The sequence below is a fragment of the Dipteris shenzhenensis genome, chromosome 8 (genome assembly GCF_047967505.1).
Source record: "Dipteris shenzhenensis isolate YYH24624 ecotype China chromosome 8, Dip_SZ_1.0, whole genome shotgun sequence".
NCBI classification, from domain to species: Eukaryota; Viridiplantae; Streptophyta; class Polypodiopsida; order Gleicheniales; family Dipteridaceae; genus Dipteris; species Dipteris shenzhenensis.
The window spans coordinates 42,691,764-42,716,659 of NC_141603.1; the positions used below are offsets into that span (position 1 = coordinate 42,691,764).

The window sequence follows — 24,896 nt, forward strand, 5'->3', positions numbered from 1 at the left end:
CTAACCCTGCTAGCGTGCTTGTTGCCAACAAGGCGGCCCCCACAACGATGTTGGCATTAGTGTTGGTGTGTCTGCCACCAATGACACTATCGATGCAGCAGTCGTTGTAGACACTAGTGTTGCAAACACATCGACCATTGAGACTATCAAACGAAAAGCCTCCTCAATCGTCATTGCAATCGTGACCATCGACTCTATCATCGAAAAAGACTCCACAGCCATTGTCTACATAATGCCAAAAGTTGCTGAGCCAATACTCGCCATTGTGGCCCTCCCCGAACGCATTCTCCATCATAGATTGGGTGAAGGAGGATGGTGCAGCGAATGCTCCATCAATGGGAAGAAACAGACGGCGGTCCTTAATCAACTCCTCGCTAAGCACGAGATGTCGTGCACCAATGTTCACCTCGTCTCACTCGGCAAGCTGAGAACACAGGGCAAGTGTTGAGATATCAAGCTCCACTCGTGATATGCCATGGTGACCGTTGTGCATTTATGTCACCGACTTGTTAGCTGCAGATGCGGTTGGTACACCGTCCATGAATAATAGCTGGATGACAGCTATCTTTATGTACTCTAGTTAGTGGCTCAATTAGTATGCCACCTAGGTTAGCTGAGTTTGGTTTGAGACCCACATATAGGGTTCACCTATTCCTTTTGTACTTAGAGAGAGTTCTTTTGGCTTTCACAACTAAGAAGAGGAAAACTTTTTTCAGCCTCCACCTTTGTGTGTATTCCCCCATTGTGTATGTGAGAAAGCCACAAGTGAGACTCCTTACTTCTCTCCCACTCTCTTCACATGGTATCAGAGCTCAGTTTGTGGTAAGGAGCTCAAGAAAGGAAACCAAGTTCGCGGTGTCTTGGTAGCAGGATCAGTGTTGCTTTCCTTTTTTGAGTTTGGAAGCAAATCTCTACAGGTAGCATAGCCGAAAAGTGCAAGAGTACACTATCTCAGATTGGGACACCCTTCGTGGTGTGGCGAGAGGGTAGTATATGCTACGGGAAAGGGCATTTTGGGGCCCGTTTTGGTGGTGGAAGTTTTCCGCAGGCATTCAAAAAAGTGCCCTCTTTTTTGCTATGTGACCACTGTTCCACAGGTCGGTGAAAAGTTGCCGCAGAAATTGCATCGTATGCCTGTGCATAGAGATATTGGGAGTGACAGAATCATTCTTATTGCCTGTTAATGCAAAATCGTCACTAGGAAGTGACTGTGTGGTCAAGTACCACTTTCGTCAGTTTTGCAGATTTGCCCTTGTGAGGCAAAAGTTGTGTTTTTTGAAGTGATAGAATATTTTTGCAGTGTTCTGTAATGGCGTCTGATGCTCTTTCACAGATAGTCACTGAAAAGCTTGACAAGAACAACTTCCAAGCATGGAAGTTTAGAATGACGAATTTCCTTAAGGGAAAAGGCTATAGGGAGTTCATTATTGGAGCTGAACAAGAACCAATTATTCCTAATGTTCCCAATCAATAGGAGTTGCAGGCATTTAAAGGCTGGCATGAGAGAGCCAGAAAAGTTATGTACTGGCTGTCTATCAGTATTTCAGATTCTATGATTGTGCATATTCAGGATGCGAGCACGCCGAAGGAGGCATGGGATACTTTGACAAAAATGTATAGCACAAATATGCAAGCCTGGAAAATGCAGCTCAAGTAGGAGTTCATAACGTGCAGAGAGAAAATATGAGCATCAATGACTACCACATGAAGGTGAAGAAGATTGCAGATGCACTTGCTTTTATTGGGTCGCCAGTGGAAGATGATGATTTAGTTTCTGTGACCTTGAATGGTCTAGGAAAGGATTATGCACAATTCCGTACATCCACCATTGCCGTCCATGAGAATTTTCCTATTTTGAGAAGTTGATTGCTCTTCTAATTTCTAAAGAGCAGAGAAATGGTGGTGCATCTTCTTCAAGAGTTGGTCAAATGGTTGAGCAGGGCTTGTAGGTCAGATTTAATCCTCATGGATGCTTTCTTGAGGATATGAAAAATAAAGGTCACTTGATAGCAAAAGGGAAGAAGAAGGCCATGATGTTTACGTTGGATGCAGACATGCTTGAATTAAGTGTAGCAATGTTTGCACATGGAACCGGTGTAGTTGCAGATATTGATATTTGGCATAAATGCATTGGTCATGTTAATGTACGACGACTTAAATTAATGCAAGCCCAAAATATTATTGCAGGATTGCCTAAGTTCAAGGTTGCAAAAATGTATAAGGTATGTGAAGCCTGTCAATTTGGAAAACAGGCAAGGAAAACATTTCCTAGACATGTTCAAGAGAGTAAGAGGCCATTGGAATTAATCCACTCTGATGTGTGGACTACTAAAGCTGCATCTATTGGAGGCTGTCATTATTTTGTCACTTTTATTTATGACTACAGCAGAAAAGTCTGGGTGTATTTTATGAAAAAGATAAGTGAAGTGTTTGGGCATTTCAAAGCTTTTAAAGCTATGGTTAAGAAAGAAACAGGCCTGCAAATAAAATGCCTAAGGTTAGATGGAGGGGGAGAGTACCTCTCAAATGAGTTTGCAAGGTTCCTGCAGGAGCATGGCATAAACCAACAATATTCATGCAGTCATACCCCACAGTAATTGGACTTGCAGAAAGGAAAAACAGGCATATTGGAGAGGTATCTCGTGCCATGCTCAACGAAAAAGACCTACCAAATTATTATTAGGCTGAAGCAATTGCTACAGCAGTCTACATAATGAGAACAGGACTCCCACTGCAGCAATACATGGCATGACGCCAGAGGAGAGGTATACTGGTAGGAAACCAGATATTTCTCATTTGAAAGTTTTTGGTTGCATTGCCTATGTTCATGTGCCAGATGAGTTGAGATCAAAGTTGGATCCAAAAGCTAAGGAGTGCATCTTTATTGGTTATTCTCTACAGCAGAAAGGGTATATTATGTATGCTATGATAGCTACTAGACCAGACATTGCATTTGCAGTGGGAGTTGTTAGCCGGTATATGGCTAATCCAGGAAAGAGGCATTGGGAGGCAGTTAAGTGCATCATGAGGTACATGAAGGGTACCAAGGAGATGTGCATCTGCTTTGGTAGAGGAGACATGCGTGTACTTGGGTACACAGATTCAGACTATGCAGGGCATGTGGATAGTAGGAGATCCACTTCTGGTTATGTGTTCACCTTTGCAGGTGGTGCAGTGTCGTGGATGTCTCGCGCATAGAAGTGCTTTGCTTTGTCTACGACAGAGGCTGAGTATGTTGCAGCCATAGAGGGTTGCAAGGAGGCTATATGGCTTGATCGGCTAGTGGGAGATTTGGGGATTCATACAGATGTACCGACATTGCATAGTGATTCCATGAGTGCTATTCAGCTAGCACGAAATCCGGTCTTTCATGCAAAGACCAAACACATTGAGGTCAGGTACCATTTCATCAGGGAGGTACTTGAGGACAAGCGCTTAGAGCTTGTCAAGGTTCATACAGATGATAACCCTGCAGATATGCTGACAAAGAGTCTACCTAGCTAGCGGTTTGAGTCTTGTCGTGTATTGATGGGCATTGGATAGTATGTGTGGGGGTTAAAGGTCACTGTGCCTTAACCCCGGTTATGTACAATACTCAAACACATATATAAATGAATGAAAAAAGAAGATTAGGGTGGTTTTGCACCCACCAAACTTGTGTGGCTCTCTGTCTCTCTCTCTCCTTCTTCCGTTCTTGCTTCTGTTGAGAGCACTCTCAACTGGTATCAGAGCCCGAGTGATCTAGCTGAGCGTGCGTGAATGCTGGAAGCTCAGCAGCTCTGTGGGAGGAAGGAGAAGCTCTGTGGGAAGCTTTGTGGGTGACTTTACTTGCATCCGAGTGTGCAGAGACCTTGGAGGAACCTTTGGAAAAGTCACTTTGGCTTTGCGAAATGGTTTTGAGAGCCTGTTAAGAGCTTTCAAAGAAAAAGTCGTTTTTTGAGCTTTTCCCTGTTCCGTTCGATGACAGAGACTCCGTATTGACTTGTAGAGGCAACTATTGCTTGCTTTTGGTGTCCACATTACTTTAGGAGCTTGGAAACACCTTCATTCTTGAATCTGGGATCATTTCATTGGATTTCTGACTCACTGTGTCAGTTCCTGCGTTTTTTGCCCGGGTGTTGGAACTCAAGTTTGGAGCAACCATTTGCAAATCTGTCAGTTCCAGTGGACTCAGGAGGTCCTAAAACTTCTATGTTGCTCATCATTCGCACTCCGGTGGAGTTTACAAACAGCTCTGTTTCAAAAAACGTTTTTCAGCCCGTGTGTTGGACCCAGTGATTGAGACCACGGTTTCCAAAACCGTCTGTCCCATTGCGTTCCGGACGCCCAAAAACCCCTACCTATCAGTTCTTGCGCGATTCGGTGGAGGATTTTTAGAGTTATAGATCTCTGTGTATTCGATTTTGTCTCTCTGTTATGCATTTTTCATTCTAAGGTTTTGAAACCTTAGATTTATGCCACATGGCAGTGGATAAGTGTTGACTCCCATTTCTCACTCATCGGTTGGGATTTTGGAGTTCTGGCAGAAGAGAGATAGATGCTATAACCCTTCTACTCGTAAGTTTACAGTAAGCAGAGATGTTGATTTTGATGAGGTGAGCAACTGGTATAAACCAGTAAATGTGATTGATGATGTAGATGCACAAAATGGTAATGCTACATAGAATTCACATTAGCAATCACAAAATATTAGTGGCCTGTAGTGTCCTCTAGCAGTGGTTCACGTACTTCACCATGGACAGGCAGATTGAGATCAGAGGATCTCCTCAAAGCAATGCAGATAGTGGTATGCAAGTATCACAAAAAGGAAAAGAGAAAGTAGATCAGCCCATGTTTGATGTGAATGCAAGTCACTCTTATGTGGATGGTGAATCCAGTGGCTCAGAACAGAGCCTTGATGATGAGTTGGGTATTTTTTCTGTTGTTACACCTGGAGTAAGGAAGACAAGGGATGCTTTGAGAGCACTTAGTAGTGAGCCTACTTTGTGCAGGTCTACCAGAGCTAGGTATTTTGTGGATAGGCTGAAATATGATGGATTTACAGCCATTCACTATGCCTGTATGGTCAAAGTGATACATGAACCAAAACCCACTTCTTTTGAGCAAGCCATGGGAAAAGAAAAATGGGAGAAAGCCATGGATGAAGAAATGGATGCCTTGGAAGCAAATGCTACATGGGAATTGGTGCCTTTGCCTAAAGACAAGAATGCAATTGGCTGCAAGTGGGTTTGTAACGTGAAGCACAATGCAGATGGTTCTATGAACAGATACAAGGCAAGATTAGTTGTCAAGGGGTATGCACAGACATATGGCATTGATTATGAAGAAACATTCAATCCAGTTGCAAGGATGGCAACCATAATCACAGTCATTGCTATGGCTGCATCAAAGGGATGGTCTTTACATCAGATGGATGTAAAGAATGCCTTCTTGCATGGTGATTTGCAAGAAGAGGTCTATATGGAGCAACCACCAGGTTATGTGCATGCTGTTCATCCTGAGTTTGTTTGCAAGTTAAAGAAAGCCTTGTATGGTTTGAAGCAAGCACCCAGAGCATGGTCTGACAAGATAGGATAGTATCTTGTCACTATTGGCTTTCAGATTTCCAAGGCAAATTTCTCACTTTATGTGAGAAAAAGAGAGAAAGGCATTATGTTACTCGTCATTTATGTTGATGATTTGATCATCACAAGTGATAGTGATGAAGATATCCTTCATGTGAAAACATGCAAGAGCTGTGGATCTGATGGAGCCGGCTGTCAAGGCGTTGCACAAGTGAACTGTTACTATCTAGTTGATGTCCTCTTCCTCAATGTCCACGAGAGACCTCTTGCGCTTGAGCTCAAAAAAGGAGTTCCTAACAATCCTAAGTCTACACTTGCCACTGTGCCTCAATGGAGAAGGACTATGTCTAGAGGATAATGTAATGTAGTTGTCCCACACATCGTTCTCCTGGAGAGGAGGACAGTCAGCCTGAAGGGCAAGGTAGCAGCTGCAAAAACAGTGGGACCTACTCGGGGGGCAGTTGTGTCAAGTAGTCCTATCTAGTTTCACCGATGGAGTATAACTATAGTGGCAAGAGCTGAGGACTTTATCGGTAGAGCAGAGGAGCCTATTGTCTTGATGAAGAAGCGATAGTGGTAGCGATTACTGTCAAATCTATACTCAAAGGAGAGGTGTGATGGAACGAAGAAGAGAGGTGGAGGGTGACATAGGGCAGGAATGGAGAGTTGAGATGTGTTGTTCTACCACGTGCCTTAACTCTTTATGTGTGGATGCCATGCTTTATGTTATGATCATCTCGTGCACTTGTGCTTTTGGCATGATTTTTGCATTCATACGTTGCTTTCTCATTTTGTTGCAAAGGTATTACCGTGAGCTTTGTTTTGCTTCAATGGTAGTGTCAAATTGCTAATGATAATTCTGACTTAATGGACATGTAGAGCTCAAAAAGGCGATCACTTTTCCTTTTTGGAATGCATGCAAATTCTTTTTGGATTGCAAGTTATGGCTTGTCGAAGTTTTATGAAGAAAGAGTGGGCATGATGAGGTGGCACAAGGAGTCACATGCTGCTTACAAGCCATTGATTAGTAAGGTACTCTGTGCCTAGGTGGCACTCTACTGACCCTGATAAATTGGAAGCTAGTCATAGTTAAGATGACCTTCCCTCTCTGCCACATGGCATTTCCACGTGGCCTAAGGTTATCAAACCTTAGCTTCTAGATAGAAGGTCTGCACAATGACGGCATCGTGGAAGGATAACTCTTCTGCGGCTATAGCTGTGGCAAATATGTCCATCCACTCCGGCCAAAATTCCGTTCATTTCCATTGATCTTCATAGCATCTCTATTTCACGTCATATTTTTGGTAGTTTTACTCCATCTCAGACCTTAGCAACTTCCGTCCAATCTTCATAAGCTTTTGTCCATGTCCGTCACTTCCATTTAGGTTGTGATAGGAGAGATGTGTTGGTTCTGGAGGCTTGCCAACGATCTTCTACATCATCTCTGCAGTCTTCTACCGACAGTCTTCGTCTGCAGCACCGAAGCTTTGTCTGCAGCAATTGCTTATTTGAGGTTCTTGTACTCGCTATGCTCGGTCGACTTGAAGGTCTTGCTACAAGCTTGTGAGTGTCTTCTACGACAGCTTCATTGTCACAGCTCTAGCATGGATCAATATTCGTGAAATGTGCACTGTATGGAAGTTGATGATATGTGAGACTTGGAGCCTGCGAACTAGCAGCAATTGCCCACCATCAAAGCTCGTGTTTGCACCTTCATTGTCCCTGGAGCCGGTTGTAGATGGAGCAGGAGCCGCTTTGGAAAGGCTGGTCGGTGGTAGCCCGTGCTGGAGAGTTCGCCGTTAGATAGTTTGTAGAAGCCGATTGGAGCTTACTGCCTTAGTTGATGGCAGCTGCTAAGTGTGATGCTAAGTGTGATGCTTGTTGTTGGACCATTGTAGGACCGTAGGCCTATATAGAGGCAGCTTTGAGCTGGAGGCTTGTAGATGGAGGCCGAGTTGTTTGTGAGCTCGGTCTTGGCAGATAGTTTGTAGAAGCCAATTGGAGCTTGTTGCCTTAGTTGATGGTGGCAGCTGCTAAGTGTGTTGCTAAGTGAGTTGCTTGTTGTTAAGCCATTGTAGGACTCTAGGCATAGAGGCAGCTTTGAGCTAGAGGCTTGTAGATGGAGGCTGAGTTGTATATGAGCTTGAAGGAGCTTGAAGGAGGCAGAATATGTTTTTGAAGTCCCTCTCTCTAAAATGAAGCAATGACTTGAATGAACAACTCAAAGAATCTGTCTCTCTCGAAATACAAAGGAAGAAGAATGGACAAAAACTCTTTCTCTTCCTCAAGTAATGAACGGAAATATTTCTCTATCACTCAATGGAAGTGAAAGGATGCTCACTCAATCGCTCTCAATCAATCTCACTCTCACACAAAGGATGGCACCTCAGTGAAAGGCAAAACCATGCTCTTCCGGTACCATGTGAAAACATGCGTGCCTCAGGATCGATGGAGCAAGGTGGATGGAACAAACATGATGAAAAGAGTGCTCATGAATGTACCTCAAGTCAATTAGGTTCCAAGTTAGATTAGCTTGGACTCATAAACAAAATCTTGAGTGTATCTATATTTCAACAATACAAGAAGGCTTCTTATACAGAGAGAGCCTTTAGAATAGTCAACACTTGTGGGATCCTCTGATCCACATCTCTCCTTTTAGATTTCCTCAATCCACATCCTCACATCATGTAGTCCACATCCAAGGGTGGCTACTTAAATACATTCCTATACCATACCTTAGCCTCTAATTATGTGCTTATGGCACCATACGCCTCAACATCACCTGCATGGTCACTATCTAAGATCTTGTCGTCTTATCTCAAGGGAAGTCTCAGTCCAATAATGTCAACCTGAGATCTCAAAATGATGCTCATTGCTTCAACCACAAACAAATACAAGAAAGTGAAAAGAGCACATCCATGTCACATGATCTAAAATTTTGAAATCTCTCATCCCCTCTCATAAGCACTTGGTTGTAGGCTGATCTATACAAAGAAAAGACCGCTCTAATCCAAATTTGTGAGGATCCAAAATGCAAAAGAGTATCCTCCAAAAAACCCAATCTACTCTATCATAAGATTTCATGAAATCCAATGGAAGGATGGCAAGCCTTTGGCCACTCTACATCGCCCAATCCGAAGCCTCCCAAATGAAAAGATATTTATAAAAAATGCTTCGACCATGCAAAAAGCTCGTTCGTGTATCATAATGAGATTAGAAGGTGCTCAAAAGACTAATTGGTCTCCATTGGAAAACCAAATTTTTGCAACCCTCCTTTGGGATAATATCAATGAGATCCTTTGTGAGTGAATCAGGCATAGTACCACATCCCCAAATGCCGTGCAAGGCTAAAGTACCATGGTCCCAATCATGTCGCAAAAAGCAATAAAAAAGAGAATGTCGACCTATATGAGCCTTGGCACTTGCTCTTGTGTAGGACAAGAAGTGCAATCCTGACTACCAGATCAGTGAAAGGTGCATTATGTGAACTCTCATACCTGGTTTCACCAATGCTAGAATACCCTGCAAAACTCCCAAGTTTGACATCCTCTCTCGCAGACATGTCAAGAGAAGGAAGGCATAAAAGTCAGTAGCTATGTGTAAGACAACATCAGGATCTGACTATAAAACCCCATCAAAGTTAATAAGCTAAGAACAACTTTCTCTATCATGTCTTGGGCAAGAGTAGGGAAGAATTGTTTATTCTCCCATCTGAGTCCAAAATGACTCCATGCATGAAAGACACTCTCTTTTCTCTGATCTAAAAGAATATGTTGATAAGCTCTTGTTTTGCTCCAACAAGGCACTCTTAAATCTAGGCATCAGTACTAGCAAATTTGCAAGAACTGCTTTTCACAGCAATTTGGCAAGCCACGGCAAGCTAAGGGAGAGCCTGGGCAGGTAGTAAGTCAGTGCCTCTAGAGTCCCCTCAAAGCTGTAAAACATTTTCTAGTGTCGAATTCTAAAAACCAATGCTTCCAAGGAATATAGATAACGTTCTTCTTTTTAAAATATGGCGGCATTAGGGGAATTTTGAGCTCAAAAAGCACCTCTTGCATTAGGCCCTTAAGAAATGTGATTAGGGGGTTAGCCAATGAGGAGTCCCAAGCATTAAAAAACATGGAGGATTCTAAACTCCCTCTCATTAGTCTATAAATAGGCTTGCCAGACATTTCCCCTTTCACCACTGTAAAGGGGAATTTGAAATCTCATCTAAGAAGGGCGGCCATTGGATCAATCTTTGATCTAATGGTTTTAATTTCTCGCATTAAACTCCACGACCCACTTATCTAAGTCTCGCATGATGACCGTTAGATCCAAGTGAGATCCAAGGGCCATCATATTTCACCTTTGAGATCCATCGGATCTCTTTTGGTCCAACGGCATCGAGAGATGCATAGGCTATCATAACGACGGCTCTGCACCTCTATTTAATAGGGAATCATGGCCGCATAGGTGTTCTTGTAATGCGTTTGAGATCCATTGGATCTCTCTTTATCCAAGGGTGGCAAGACAATCTCGGCTCTGCGTCGTCAGATCGCCGCAAGAGACGGCAGTCGTCATACTGCGTGACAATACTAGAGACACAAAGACTATCGAATCTATGGGTCCATCGGACCGCTGAGGTGAGGCACTAAATGCGGGCCATCGATCAAGATGCATCTAATCGGACAATCCTCCCTACTCATATCAGACAGTCCTCCCTGCTCTGAACATGCACGCGCTGTCGCCACTTGTATGGCTTTAGAACCATTAGATGGCTCCTCAATCCTATGGCCATGTAAAGCACTACACTTCCACCGTTAGATTTCAAGTTGATCCTATGGCTAGAATAAAACAGTGGCCATGCACTCTTAGATCATTTGAGCCATTGATCTAGGCCATTAAAAAGACGTTTGTGTTCTCATGTATGCACTAGATCGTCTTTATTTCTTGTAAAAATACCAATGTACCATGACCTTCTAATGTAGTATTAAGAAAATTAATCTTTTCCTAATCCACTCCTTATGAGGCCCTTTTTGAGTCCATAATTCCCCTAATGTCTTGTGGAATAACAGTGAGTTACAACTCTACTGCACCAAGCCTACCAATTTATGGCGAGCATTTTAACATAGCCACTCTTTGGATCCCACCGGACCTCCCTCGAGGGCCTACCTTCCCAAAGCCAGAGGCGCCATCTGGGGGCATCCTGCTTTGGGATGCTGGGAGGACCAATGTGCCACTCCTTCCCCAATCAGGTCACCACTCTAATCATCTCCCAATGGATCCCATCTAGACTCCCGTTCATCTCAGGGTCTCTCTTGGTGAGTGCCTGAAGTAGGCCTCTAGGCCCTACACAGAAGACACCAAGCTGTGTGCTGCCTCACTGAATCATCATCCTCAAGGGGATCACAATCCGAGAAAACTGACCCCTCCCACCAAGACTCAGGGATAGCTAGATCAATCTCCCTCATCCGCTGCCTTGCCCCTCGCAAGTGCGCTATGGCATTAAGCCTCGCCTCTACCTACATGGGTAATCTGCTCCCTCTGCCAAAGGAGCAGGCCGGGCCACTATCCCACTGTGCCCACCAATGTGAGTCCGTTGCCCGAGCATACGTCCATCTCGATCCTTGATCTCCGGGTGCCAAATGAGGGACTGACGCTCGAACTCCTCTCTGCAACGGGATTGAACACGGATGAGGCTTCCTGCTAATCTCTACCAGACCCTATGGAGGCTCATCACGGGGGAACCCTTCCCCATCATGGGGGCCTTTGAAAAGATCCAACAGTGTGAATGTTGTCATTGCCCCCCAGTGCGTGGGGTCTTCCTAAGAATCCCTCGTTGTAAGAGGAGCTTCCAGGGCTCTGCGCCAAAAGTGAGGCCATGTAGGACCAACTTGCACAAGAGGGCTCTACTCTGCATCTCTGGATCAATGATACCCAAGCCTCTTAATGCCTGCGGCCATGATCACCATCTACCAAGCGACCCGGGCTCTAGTATTCCTCGTGCCGTCCGATCCTATTCAAAGGAAATTCTGAACCAAACATCGGAGCTGTCTAATGCACCCTCTATGAAAACACCAGTAGTAGGCAATGTACCAAGCCGTGGCAAGGAGGACCTAGTTTGCCACTAAGGCACAGCCCGCTAGGGAGAGTTTGGCCAAGCTCCAGTAAAGAATCTTGCGCCAAACACTCTCGAGGACCGGGGCAATCTGTTGCTCTGCTCTAATATCAATACCTACCTGGTATCCAAGGTATCTCGTTGTCTAGCCCCACGGTATCCAGCGGAAGCCAAAGGCACTCTCCAATCTCTGTGTCCCCTGCTCAAACCTGTGAAGAAGCCGATGGATTTTTTTCGGTTGATCCATGCACCTAAGGCCTCGCGGTAGATAGCCAAGGCTCCCTTGACTCTCTCCAAGCTCGCTATGGGGCCCTCTATGTACAAGGCTATGTCATCTGCAAACTCTGAGTCTAGCATTGCCTCCTGTCTAATTGGGAGCCTCAACCTTGTAAGGCCAGCCACCTGCGATCTCAAGTAGTAGCCCAATGGCTCCAAAAAGAAAAAGAAAGGGAGCTAGGGGACAGCCCTGATGGACTGAGCGAGAGAGAGGAAAGGCCTCGCCCATGTGTCCCCCGACAAGCATCTGACTAGAGCTCCTCATAAATTGCAAAGACTCCTCTAATCCGTCTGTCTATTAAGAAACCCAACCTCTATGCCCTCCAAGAAAGACCATTCCACCCTATCGTTATAAGCCTTCTCAAAATCCAAGAGAAGGATGGCCAAAGGCTATGACTCCTCCCTGGCCCAATCCACTGCCTCCCTGTCCTGGATGCTACACTCTTGAACAAAGCCCATCTGTGTGTCATGGATGATGTCGGTGAGATGAGGCCGTAATTGCAAACTCAAGACCTTGGCGAGGATCTTGTATGTGGTGTCAAGCAGGGTGATCGGTCTCCACTGCCAAATGTCTGACCTATCTCCCCCTTTCGGGATCAAACAAATCCGCCCCCTACTTAGGGACTAAGAAAGGGAGCCCGTGTCGAAGATCTCCTGGCAAGCTAAGTGGAAAGGGGTGGAAATGATCTCCTAGAAGTTCCGGAAGAAGGCCAGAGTGAAGCTGTCTTCACCAGGACACTTCTGGGTCAAGAGGGCCTTGAGGGCTTCCCAGAGCTCCTTATCCATGAAAGGCTTCTCCAAACTCCTGCATAACTCCCGCGAGACTACCATCAAAACATGATCCCAAACTAGATCACGGGCCACAAGGTAGGCTAGAGTCATCCTCTCTGCCTGAGAGAGCTGGCTGTATAAAACCGTGATCAGCTCAAGAATCTTGTGGATTGGTGTGCATAATGCCATGCAGGTCCCGTAAACACTATAATTGCATGCCTGCCAATCGAGGTCTAGTGGTCTGAAAGAATTGCCTGTCCCCCTGTTGGACCCAACGGGCTCGGGTTGAGTGGTAGGAGAAACCAGCCCGCCGAACCTCCATGTCCTGGAGGTCAAGGCGCACGCTCTCATATCTATCACTAAGCCACTAGGATCCTGGTCCTTCTCCCTGAGCCTCTCTATGGAGGCGAGCTCTCATTGTAGTACATGCTCGCACTCCTGAAGAGCCCTCCTCCATCTAAGGGTGTGAGACTGCGACTCCTCACTGCTCCTCTGTATCGCATCTGCCACCCACGAAGCCCAACCCTCACAAGGTGCTAACTCTGGCTACTGCCAAATCTCAGCCATAACCTACTAAATCTCCTCAAAATAAAAAGAGTTCCTCTCGAATGCGAACCCCCTTTTGGGGAAGACCCCAGTGGAGCTGCTCTAGGTAGAGTACTGCTAGAGAATGGTCGAACATCCTGGTGCCTACTAGAATCCCTGTAGAACCACCTTGTGGAGTGCCCAGTCCCCAACATAGAAGCGATCCAACCTCTCAAGCAGTCCATCATGTCTTCTCTGGTTGAATGAGAAGAGGAGGTTGCCAGGTATCCTATTGAACTCTGGCTCTCGCCATGGGTCTCTGCCACCACTGATCGTGAAGATGAACTGCTCCCATGTGCTCCGCTCTGCTACTGGCATCTCGGAGAATGAGACACCGCCCTGCTTGTCCTCCCCGAACTCCAGGTTGTTGAATTCTCCTCCAACTATCCAAGAGTCAACATTTGAAACACTCTGTCAACCTCCTCCAAAAGACCGGACGGTGTTGTCTGCACGTTGGGGCATACACATTCAAGATCCCAATCCTGGACTCTCCCATCCTCACTCTATTCCAAACTGCCCGCCCTAGGATAACCTCACCCTGATCATAGACCTCTCGGGCCACCGCCTATGAGACCGAGATGCAGATCTCTCCGCTCCGTCCTGGACCACACCTCCGAGCCTCTCCCTAGAAGAAGGTGGTGTCATCGTCTAATATCTGATGCTCAAAACATGTGCTCCTGTATCAAAAGAAATTCCACTACCCGCCCTACCATGCCCTCTTTAACTCCTGCCGAAGGATCAAGTACTGTGGCTGACTATGAGCACGATCGTGGAGCTTATGCACGTTCCAACTGCCTATGGTCCAACTCATGAGGACGGGAAAGCTGAAAACAAGGCTCTCCTTTGAGTGGGTGCCTGATCCATAAAAACTACCTTTTGTGACTTGAAAGGGGGTTTGGAGGGCGAGTAGTCTGTGTCCGTACGTCGGTGTACTAGGGTGGACACTGGCTCTATGCCAATCTTCCATGCCCATTTTATCATGAAGGAGACTTCTTCTCCAAACAAATCAACACACTTCTGGAGTGGCCAGTAGTATGCCTGATCAATCTTTGCCTCAGGAAGGCACCAATCTAATAACCCTTACTGCTAAACCTACATCGACTTCTCGTGCGTGAAGCTCAACTGAAAATTCACTTCAGCACTATGGGCGTGCCAAAGGTCCAGTCCCTATGGCCCCATCCATTCGTCCAGCATGCCTGAAATTTGATCCCCCAACATAGCATCAAATACCACTGGAGACCACTTTTGCAACCTTGTGGAGGCGGCGAACTGGAATCTCCAAACTTGGTGCGTTTGGGAGCCCACTACGCTGATCGAACCTCCTTTCCAAGGCTGCAAGATCATAAGCATTACCTCCAGAGGAAGAGGGTAAGAGTCTAAAATCTTTAGATAGTTCCATGGCCCAATCTTCAAAAGTCCCGCGATAGAGGACACCCAAGCTGGAGTTTGGGAGCTGTTGACCGGCAGGACGAGCCCCCTCCTTGGATCCCACCTTGAGTGGAGAGAGGAGACAAGATGTTGAGATGAGGAAACGGAAGCCTCGCCGTTGTCTTACCCTTGCCTAATGGCAGGGGAGTGGAGACAGGTCCAAGGGGGGGTTGGGAGGGGGGGACGCTGAAGAAGCTGCTATGGAGAGGGAGGGGGGGACAGGGGGAGGGGGGTGGGTGGTGAGGTTGACCATAGCAGGAGGGACGAGGGGGGGAGAAGGGTGGGGAAGCTCGGGAGGAAGGGGAGGGAGAGGGATCCGAGAGGGAGGGGAGCGGGGAGGAATAGGGCCAATCACAAGCCCACCCTGCTGATCAGGCTCGCAAAGGCTCTAGATCCCCTCTTCCAGGGCTAACCTCCGCAGCTTCCGCCATCACAACTCGGAGCTCCTAAGGCTTGCTATTGCTGACGTATGGGTTACTGCGGAGGCTAGATTTCCATTACGAGAGAATCGCCTAACTGGACAGTGACTCCTGTCGCGAGGGGGCTAAGGACTCCTTTAGTTGCTCCTCCGCGGGGGTGCCTCTCAAACTACTCTGTCTCTCTCCCCCTGCGTCTAGCTCGTTGCCTGTGGCTCTTTTGAGCCAATTTGCTTGGTTTCTTTTTCTCTTTTACATGGCTCCATTCTCCCTCTGAAGGTGTCACCCAAGGGGTCTGAGAATTCTACTACTCCTGTCCAAGGGGGTGCTGGGCCCTGGCCTGCTGACTCTGCTTGCACTGCGGGGGTGGGGGGAAGGAGCTCGACGCTGGCTGCGAGTTCAGTCTCTAGCTAAATGACCCATATGCCTGCAACGAAGACACTAGCCTAGTAACCCAGAAATCTCCACTTGCTGACGAAGTGTACCCCACGCAAGGGTCTCAAGGAAGATTAACTCTAGGAGGGACTCTAGGCTCTCAACCAGCAGTCTGATCCTTGAGACCCCGTCGTCTGCTACTAATGTTGCCGAATCTGACGAGGACTTAAGCACCGTGCCAAACGCTCTACCAATGGAGGGGAGGATGGCTCTGTATTCCTTTAGGAGCCCCGAGAAGCGAGACGTCACAAGGAATCGAGGAACATGGTGTGCCGTGTCCATGTCCTCCACTATAAAGTGGTACGAAGGAAAGAGTTACAGATGCGAGCCAAGGAGGATGGGGCTCTGCTCCACCAGTGTCAAGGTGGTAGCGGGGGAGCTTAGCTGGATGAGGAAGATGCCTCTTTCATAGATGGTGACCTCCTAATGTGATCGACCTCTAGTGCCAAGCTCGCTTATCTCCTTGTGGGTGTGAGGCCCACAATCCTACCCACGACTGCCTTGTACTGCAGGGACTGAACTGCATACTGCACCTGTTGCTTGTCAACTGGAGAAAGAATGACCTTAACGCCTGTGGGATTCGAGGGTGCTACCACATAGCCCCTTTGGCCAAATCCAGGGTCACCACCAAGGTTTCTTTTTCCGAGAGAGCACAAAACTCACCTCCTGTTGCTGAAAAGGGAGGAAAAAGAAAGGGCAAAACTCAAAAAAGGAAAAAAGGTTGGATTGCAGCCACTCCAAGGACTCACGAGGTCCGGTACCGGCCCAATGTTGGACTAGGAGCAGCTTGGTCTGCTTCCCAAGAAACACCGCCTTAAAGAGGCGAGTTTACACCATACACGAGCTCCACGGGCAGCACCAAAAGGCTTCCCATGAAGCTAGGGGAGCTCGCAGCCTAAGCGCAACATCACCAGCAAAGGAAGGAGGGGCGAACAGGTGAAGAGCGGGAGGGGAGGAAAAAGGCGAGAAGGGGAGAGGCAAAGGATGACGGAGGGGAGGCAAGAGAGGCGGGAGAAAGGAAGGAGGTGAGAAGGCGACAAGAGGACGCAGAAGAGAGGCGGGGGGAGGTGGAATGGAGGTGGGGTGAGGCGGAGGAGAGGGTGGCGGGATGAGGAGTGGCAAGTGGAGGCACGGTGAAGGCAGGAGCAAAAGCGGGCGGGAGGAGGCAAAAGGAGGCAGGGGGACGAAAGAGGAGAAGGCGGGAGGTGGAGAAGAGAAGGCGGGGGGCAAGGACTGACGTGGAAGGGGACTGCTTGGGCGAAAGGCCAGGATCTAGAAAAAGGATTTGAAGAAACATCACCACTAGCCCCAACCAAAGCTAGATGAGGTACATTACTGGCCATGACGTGAACTAGGTCAGGGGCATCTCTAGCGGCGACTCAAACTGGAATATCACAGCGCTGACCAAAGCAGGGTTAAGGCAAGAGAAGAGTCTCCTAAACTACACGTGGTGGAGGTGCACCAACTCTAACCGCAACCCAAACATGGGACAGCAAGTGCAAGACACACAGCAACTGTGAATGGGCAAGAGGTGCCAATGGACCCCTCTAACGAGGATGAGAAGGAACTGCACCATAAGAGTACTTGGGCCTTTTGGTAGTATAATGCCCAAAGATCATACATATCTGATGCCTGATTCTGCCCGCCCGCGATCTCGACTTTGCCGAAAGAGAGCCATCAAGATGCCGGAACATGATGTGGCCACCAAAAATATTAGGGCCAGACATGATGACCCTAAGTCTGGGAACCCCATTCAATCTGATCGCTTCTTTTGCTGAAGAAGATAGAACTGTGTAACCAACCCAAAAGAACTCCAATTTCGGTTAAAAGTCGTCGGTATACCTGAGGCAGACATGAGATTATCATGAAGAGTAAAGCCACCTGCCTGTCCTCTATAGGGTTGAAACTTGAAGAGAAGGGTTTGAAAAAATATCTTCCTGGATCCAAGCACCAAGGCGCTAGCCTTGAGCATTGTGCTCAAGGCTCTAGGATAGTCAAAAAGCCACTTAAAGAAACCTCATCCCAGATCCGAAGGAGCATCCAGCCCCTAGCCTGTGATCTGGAGGGGTGGAATCCATGAATGCGTGCAAAGAGAGTGGTGGAGCTCTTGACCTTCACATCCTTTTGAAGCTGCAACACCTCATCTTTTAGGAGAATGCATGTTCTCACAATCCGTGGAAGTGGTCGAGGATTGACCAAATGGATGGCCATTCGTCAATGGCGGGTGGAGGGCCGATTAAAACAAGTTTGTCACTAAGAGAAGAGACGGTAGGGACTGGAGGGGGAGAGCTGAGAGGGGAAGGGCTGAGAGGGGGTGCTGCAAGGGGAGTGTCTGAGAGCGGAGGGGCTGGGAGTACGGGAGGAAAGCAGGTGAGGAGAAAGGGCTAGGAGCAGGCCAAAGGCATTGAGGGGTAGGCAACCCACCTGGGGGGGGGGAGCAATGAGGGGGACAGAGGGGAGCAGGGCAACAAGGGGAGGCTGCAGAGCAGCAGGCTGGTGATACAGGGAGCAGCTTCAATCCAGCTACCTTGAATGAGTTTTGACTAAAGCAATGGTCCTATTTGAGCGGGAAGAATACATCAATGGAACTGCCTATATTATCTTGTATAGAATGCCAAAGCGTCGCTTGATTTGAACTCGCTCCTAATGTGTCCACATTGTACATAGAGCAAGTCCCAGTAACCATGACGTGAACACCAGTAGCTCATGAACTGCCATAAGGTACAGATTCAGACAGGCAAACAATAAATAGACTCAGAATTGCACCTTTCCAAAAAATGCATCTACAGCTGCTGATGTGCTTGATTTCAGGCATGTTTTAACAATATGTTATAGTAACCTGTAGTATGTATTGATTCACACTAACAGATATTACTCGAGGCAAGAGAAGTTAGAACAAGTTTTTTCATCATTTTGCACCTATAAATATGTATCATAACCCACCTATAAATATCACTAGAATGTACTCCATTCAAATGAGGTCCAAAAATGGAAATAGATACAAACAGAACAACAAACTGGACATGTATTTAGCAATGACCACTCTAATTCTCCAGCTGAGAAAACACCAACAAACCCCAGTTGTGTTTAACAATAACCAATCTTAGTAGTCCTCAAGCTGACTAATCTTTGCAAGCCATCTCCAATATCCATGATATGATTATTTGTTTCACTAGCTGTACTACAAAACAGTATCTGACATAGTACACACAAACAAAAAAGCCTGGCAAATCCAGGTACTGCTGAACTCCATCGAAACAAGGAGGTTGAACAAAACTGGGACAAGATCCTTCAAATATTTCAAGCGTAAGTCAGCAGATTTATCAGCCTGGTAACCATTGCAATTCCACTTTAACTTTTCCATTTTTTGAGTCAATCAGTTGATAAGATTCATTTATACGTTTATTTCTGACAACATCAGCAAGGTTGATCTCCACATAGCCCAATAATTCCTGCCAAAAAGAAATGCCACAGAAAGTCATGCACAACATAATCAGAAGGCTTAGAATTGCAGGTAACCCTCTTGCCAAACGATAAAAATTTGAAAGCGTTTAAAAACTAGCACCATTTTCCCAATACATATACATTATCAGATGCAGAAGCGCAGTGAAGTCTGCAACAGTATATAAGGCATGTCATGCTAACCCACCTTGCTTTGACAGATCGCACCTTCACACAAGATAACGATTAAATAAACTGTGACCAATTATGAAACTCCGTGACCTCCTCTATGATACTCGTCTCCCAGCAGCAGCTTTAACAGAGGAAACCTACAATTTCGTACAGATAACATAGCACAGCCTTATCCATACAATGTACAAGTTTCATCAGGATGTGCCTCGACAAGATCTCATATATGAGATATAAGTTAGCAAGATGGAACATCATCCCATTGAAAAAATGCATATGCCATGTTGTGACCAGTTATTCATAGAAATCAAACATGCCCCTTAGAGTTCCCTAACTATAAGGTTCAGCAAGTTTATGCCATCACTCTGGAGAATTTCTCCAACTTCATCTAGCAAAGGCTGAGAACCAAGCAAATGGGAAACGGTTCAGCAAGGTTCTGCCACAAACCTACAGAATCTCTCCGACCTCGTCTAGTAAGGGGCTGACAATACCCACCATCAGAATTAGCATAGATGAGAATTGACCCACCTCGAAGGCATATCTGTAGTACTGCACTCCTGGCACCTGTTCTACCCTGTACGACAAGGTCCCCCTAATATAAGACTTGATAATACATTTTTCTAGTTTCAGCCATATATCAATTCTAGGTCCCTAGACCAATGATCTCTATGGAATCATCATCATCAACTCTTGCACAGATGGTCTGAAATACCACCACAAGAGCAGATTTGAGTTTTGAACCACATCACTTTAGGTACTCAGCAGAAAATCCCAAATAAACAACTGGTCTGATCTCATATGCACTCCTATATTCGAATTAACTGCACCAGCTTGAGATCTTCTGCTTGATCCCTTGGTCAACATATGGGACAGTGACCTCTAAGAGCACATGTAGCCTAGATTTAGAGCCTTCAAGTTAACTGCACCTGCTTGAAATCCTCTGCTCGATTTGTCAATCCACCTAGTCAACAAACGGGACAATGACTAAGGCATTGATTCCCCTAAGAGCACATCTAGCTTGGACTATGCCAGGGTTTAAAAGGCCTATCTAGAGGCCCAATTATGGGCCCGACCTGAATTTAGGCCAGCCCCATCCTAATCGGTCAGGAGGACTGACTGGGCTCAACCCTGGCTAAATTGACCCTCAGTCAATGTAATGAGCATGAGGGCTTAAAGTCTCTCACTAAGCTAAGTCCGTCATGTGAGTGCAGAGGAATGGAAACAAGAGAGAGAAACTGAAGCATAATTAGATAGAAATGAACACTGAGTTTATGCTAAGCTACTACCTTTCTTCTTATGCTTTGGGCCTGGCAATCACCAAATACCTCTTCACAGCTGTTGTTCCTCAATGAAGAGAGTTGAGGCAACACGCTGAGTTCCACTGGGGGGCCAGAGCTGATGGCTGAAGGCTCCGTCTGAGCTGAGGCAAGCTGTTGCCTGGAAGGACTGTTCAGGCTCGTATGACGACTGCTGAGGCTGGAAAGGTCTACGTAAGGGAGCTGGAGCTCCTGCTAGTCATGTTGCTGTCCCGAGGACCCCTGGGGGACCTGTTGGAACACTAAAAGGAAAGAGTAGAGTGGACACAAAATCAGAATACTTGCTTATAAAATGAAGAAAAGAGAGGTCCTTAAGTAGGCACCTCATACAAGGTCACTGACATCACTGATGACCTCAAAGCTCCACAATCATCTCCTCAATCTGCTCCTAGATTCACTCAATCATCCTATGTGGCTTTTCCACCACCTAACTGTGCTTGTGGGCACCTAACTGTGCCTCTAGCACTCACACATAGAAACATAAGGTGTGCCTGAGGCATACACCTTGAGATATCCCAACAAACCCCCCCTCAAGGAAATGCCTCAGGCTATGTCAAGGATACATCTAGTCTCATAGTTTCTCATGCCATCTCATGGTCGTCAAGGATAAATCTATGGCTAGGTTCTCATGCTAGCAAGGGTTCCCTTGGGTGTAAGGTAAACAAAAAGGGATACAAACAGACCTTCCAATGGTTATCTCCCCTGCATGTACATGCACACAATGTCTGCAGGAGGTACCATGGAGCAAAACATACACATGGCCTACATCATAAGGTGACCAGAGGTGTTTACAAAACACACAACACACAATAGTTTATTTTCATTCATTTTGGAGGACTATCCAGGCTGAGTACCTTGACATAAAAAGAGAGATCTGGAGCATACATAGAGATGATTTAAAATGCATAATCTTCATGGGATGCCTCATCTTGTGGAGGCAAATTCACTGTAAGTAGATTTGCATTTTCTGTCTTTGCTTTGTCTCTGCAAAACTTCTCACTATGGTTGTTTTTGCCACAGTGCTTGCATGGATTAACTTTGAAGCAGTCCTTTGAAAGGTGATTTGTCTTTCCACAGTGATTGCAAGGAGAATACTTGCCCTTCTGGAATTACATAACATAAGCAGTGTCATTGCCTTTCCTTAGCTCCATGTGTCTTTCTTCTTCTTGGAGAGCTGAGATAATGCCTTCAAGGTTTGGATTGGGAAGATTCTTCAAAGTGCTAACAATGTGATCAAAACTTTCAGACATACTCTTAAGTAGCACTGCCATAGCATCATCAGGGGTGATAGGAGAGTTGATAGAAGCTAACTGAGTCATAAGACTCCGCATATAGTTGACATGAGCAGCTAAAGTAGTATCACTTGCCATCTTTAATTCAAAGAAAGAGATTTTAAGTGATAGTTTAGATATGTGAGAGCTTGCACCAAAAATCAAATCTAGCTTCTGCCAAGCTTCCGATGGAGACTCCAAGTCAGATATATGATGTATGTAATCATCACCCAAAGCTAAAGCAATTATACCATATGCTTTTTCTTCTCTTGCTGGATCCCTTGCCAGTCGTGTCGGAGTTGAAGTTTCTCCAGCATGAGGCCGTAGAAGAAGTGGTAGGAGTAGGTTTGACAAGTGCCCATAAGTTCTCCCGCATCAATGCAAATTTTACCTTCATTTGCCATGTATGGAAGCCCTTTCCATTGAACTTCTCAAGATTATATAAGGTAGCCATGAGAGGGTCTAATTCAGATATTGGGCAGTGTCTATCTCTCTTACAAGGCAAAAATAACTGAAATGCTTCCAAAGTATAGGCACTTGATGTAGCAAATAGTAGTGACTAGTTTTCAAACAATGATGCTACTTTTTGCATGCTTCATAGAAGTGGATGAAATAAACACTTTCCAATCACAACCAGGTCTAGCAAGTCAAAACAAAACTGAAGCAACACTTGTAGTGAAGTTATTGAAAACTTCAAAAGACCAGAAATGCTAGAGTAGCATTTTATGTAGCATCATCTTCAAAACTTGTCCAAAACTGTCAAAAATGAAAAGCTGAACTTGGAGGGCTTGTAGCTCACTCTTCAAAGCAAGGAAAAGAGGGCTTTCTGAAGCAAAAGAAAGCTCATATACCAGAGAAGGTCCAGCACAGAGGTTGGACGAAATGGTGCACACTTTTGCCCGGGAGAGTTGCTACAGGCTGAAACTGAGTTTTGACGATTTCTCCCTCGTTACTGAACCAAATGACTTGAAAAATGGCTCAAAATCTTCGTCTTGAGGTCGCCCATCTACTCCTAAGAGGGCTCAGGCAATGGCGGAGCAGGCAGGGAGTATTGAGCAACAGAAGAAATTCGCTGTTTGGAGAATGGCAGCCACCACAGACGTTTTTTCTTCAATTGCTTGCAGGTGGAAGTTCGCCCATACTAGAGGAGTTTCCAGCTCAAAGGGTTTGGGCAATGGTCGTTTGTAGGTGGAGAACCAAGCTCTCAAAGATTTTGGGAAGAAAGAGAAAAATGGAGAAGAAGAAGATGATGATGTGGCAGAAATGGGCTCAAGGGGGATCAAATGGCTCTGATACCATGTTGGAACACTAAAAGGAAAGAGTAGAGTGGACACAAAATCAGAATACTTGCTTATAGAATGAAGAAAAGAGAGGTCCTTAAGTAGGCACCTCATACAAGGTCACTGACATCACTGATGACCTCAAAGCTCCACAATCATCTCCTCAATCTGCTCCTAGATTCACTCAATCATCCTATGTGGCTTTTCCACCACCTAACTGTGCTTGTGGGCACCTAACTGTGCCTCTAGCACTCACACATAGAAACATAAGGTGTGCCTGAGGCATACACCTTGAGATATCCCAACAGGACCTGGGGTTGCTGTGGGACAAGCTGCTGAAGCTGATCGTCGTCTGCCGTCTGCAGGGGTCGTTGAATCTGGAACTGCTGGAGCTACTGCTACTAGGGCTATTGCTGTTGGTGAACGAGCTGGAATGGAGGCACCATACTGCTGCTGCTATGAATGCTGTTGGGTAAACTGGAGGAACTGTTGCTACACCGGAAGATGGAAGAATGAGTGAGGACTGGTGGTTTTATAGAAGGGCTGCTGACTGGCCAACCCTGGTCGTCTGTTCAACGCCGACCATTGACCAGGTTGGTCAGAAGTCAATGCTGAGAAAGTCAACGTATTGACTTTTGGAATGGAAAAGACAACTGCGTGTTTTTAACCTGCTTTGTCTTCTGCTGACTTCTGTAGTGCGGGATCTGTCCTGCTGTGCTGCTGATGTGGCAGCATGTGAAAAGAGTATGGCGGGGGCTGTGGATGCCCATGACAGTCAGATCTCCAAAGAGGCCTAGTCAGCCAGCCCTAGATTGGATAGAAAGGGACAACGTGCCTCCTTAACCCCTCTGCTTACCCCACTGGAGACTCAAGATAAGGGAGGTGCAGTAGCATAATCATCAATTTCCAGTCCCCCTTGGCTGAGACTAGTGGTCTGCACAAGATACCTTCCATACACAATCTGTGGCACACCTATCAAGGTTCTTTTCTGCTGCAATCCTCTTCTTTTCTTGGCAGATTGCATTTTGCCTATGTGGGAAATCTTTTGATGTCACATTGAAAAGAGCTTCATTTCCATTGTTCAGCAAGGTGTGCTGGTTATTCTGTACAGCACACAACATGTCGGAGTGGGAGATGGGTGAGAGTGGACATGAGATTACGAGATCCTATTACTTTAGAAAATCATATTTATATTCAAACCCTATTAGGGTTAGGGAGGGAGACTCACATTTAGTACCTCTTTAGCACTCTATTGTGCATAATACAAGATAAATAAAGTAACTTCGATATTGTCATCCTCAACATTTTCCCTAAAAAGATGACGCTACAGCCAAATCTTTAGTGCTCCATTACTCCCCCTAATGAGCATGTCTTTCCTTTTAGTTAAAGGAAGAGCTTATCAAAGTTTAAAACCTCTCCCAAAAGGTCCGATAAAAGATGCCTGTATCATTTTCTCTCATAGCATAATGTCGACATGGAATGTCGCAAAGTCACACTCTTTGGATCATGAGATGCTCATTGGTATCTTCCCAGCACAACGCCCCATCCTTCCCTCCTAAATCTCTCTCATCCTCCCATTCCCTCCCCTGCTTAGCAATCCCCCTCTAGGTCTGCCTTGTCTTTCGCCTCAATAGCTTTGAATCTTGAAACTACATGCAAGTGCAAGATGCCACATCCTTTCTGGAATTCGTGTGCGCAACTTCGAGGATAGAGATCTAGACCTCAAAGGCCTATGATCCTTTTTTGCTCCACTAGACGATGCAGGTGCAAGGTGTGCCTCGTTGGCTATGTATGGTGCTAGTGCCATATATGAACTGGTGTTTA

At 46.1% G+C, this 24,896-nt stretch overlaps 1 protein-coding gene across 1 annotated transcript in view; it reads right to left on the bottom strand.

Annotated features, from left to right (window-relative positions):
• Positions 1–18,528: 18,528 nt before the first annotated feature.
• Positions 18,529–24,896, bottom strand: part of LOC147899542 (synaptotagmin-2-like) — a 28,932-nt gene continuing 22,564 nt past the window's right edge. The window contains exon 12 of the mRNA XM_087377851.1: positions 18,529–19,027. Coding sequence (XP_087233977.1) covers positions 18,899–19,027 — 129 coding nt within the window. The 3' untranslated portion in view covers positions 18,529–18,898. The remainder of the gene's footprint in view (positions 19,028–24,896) is intronic.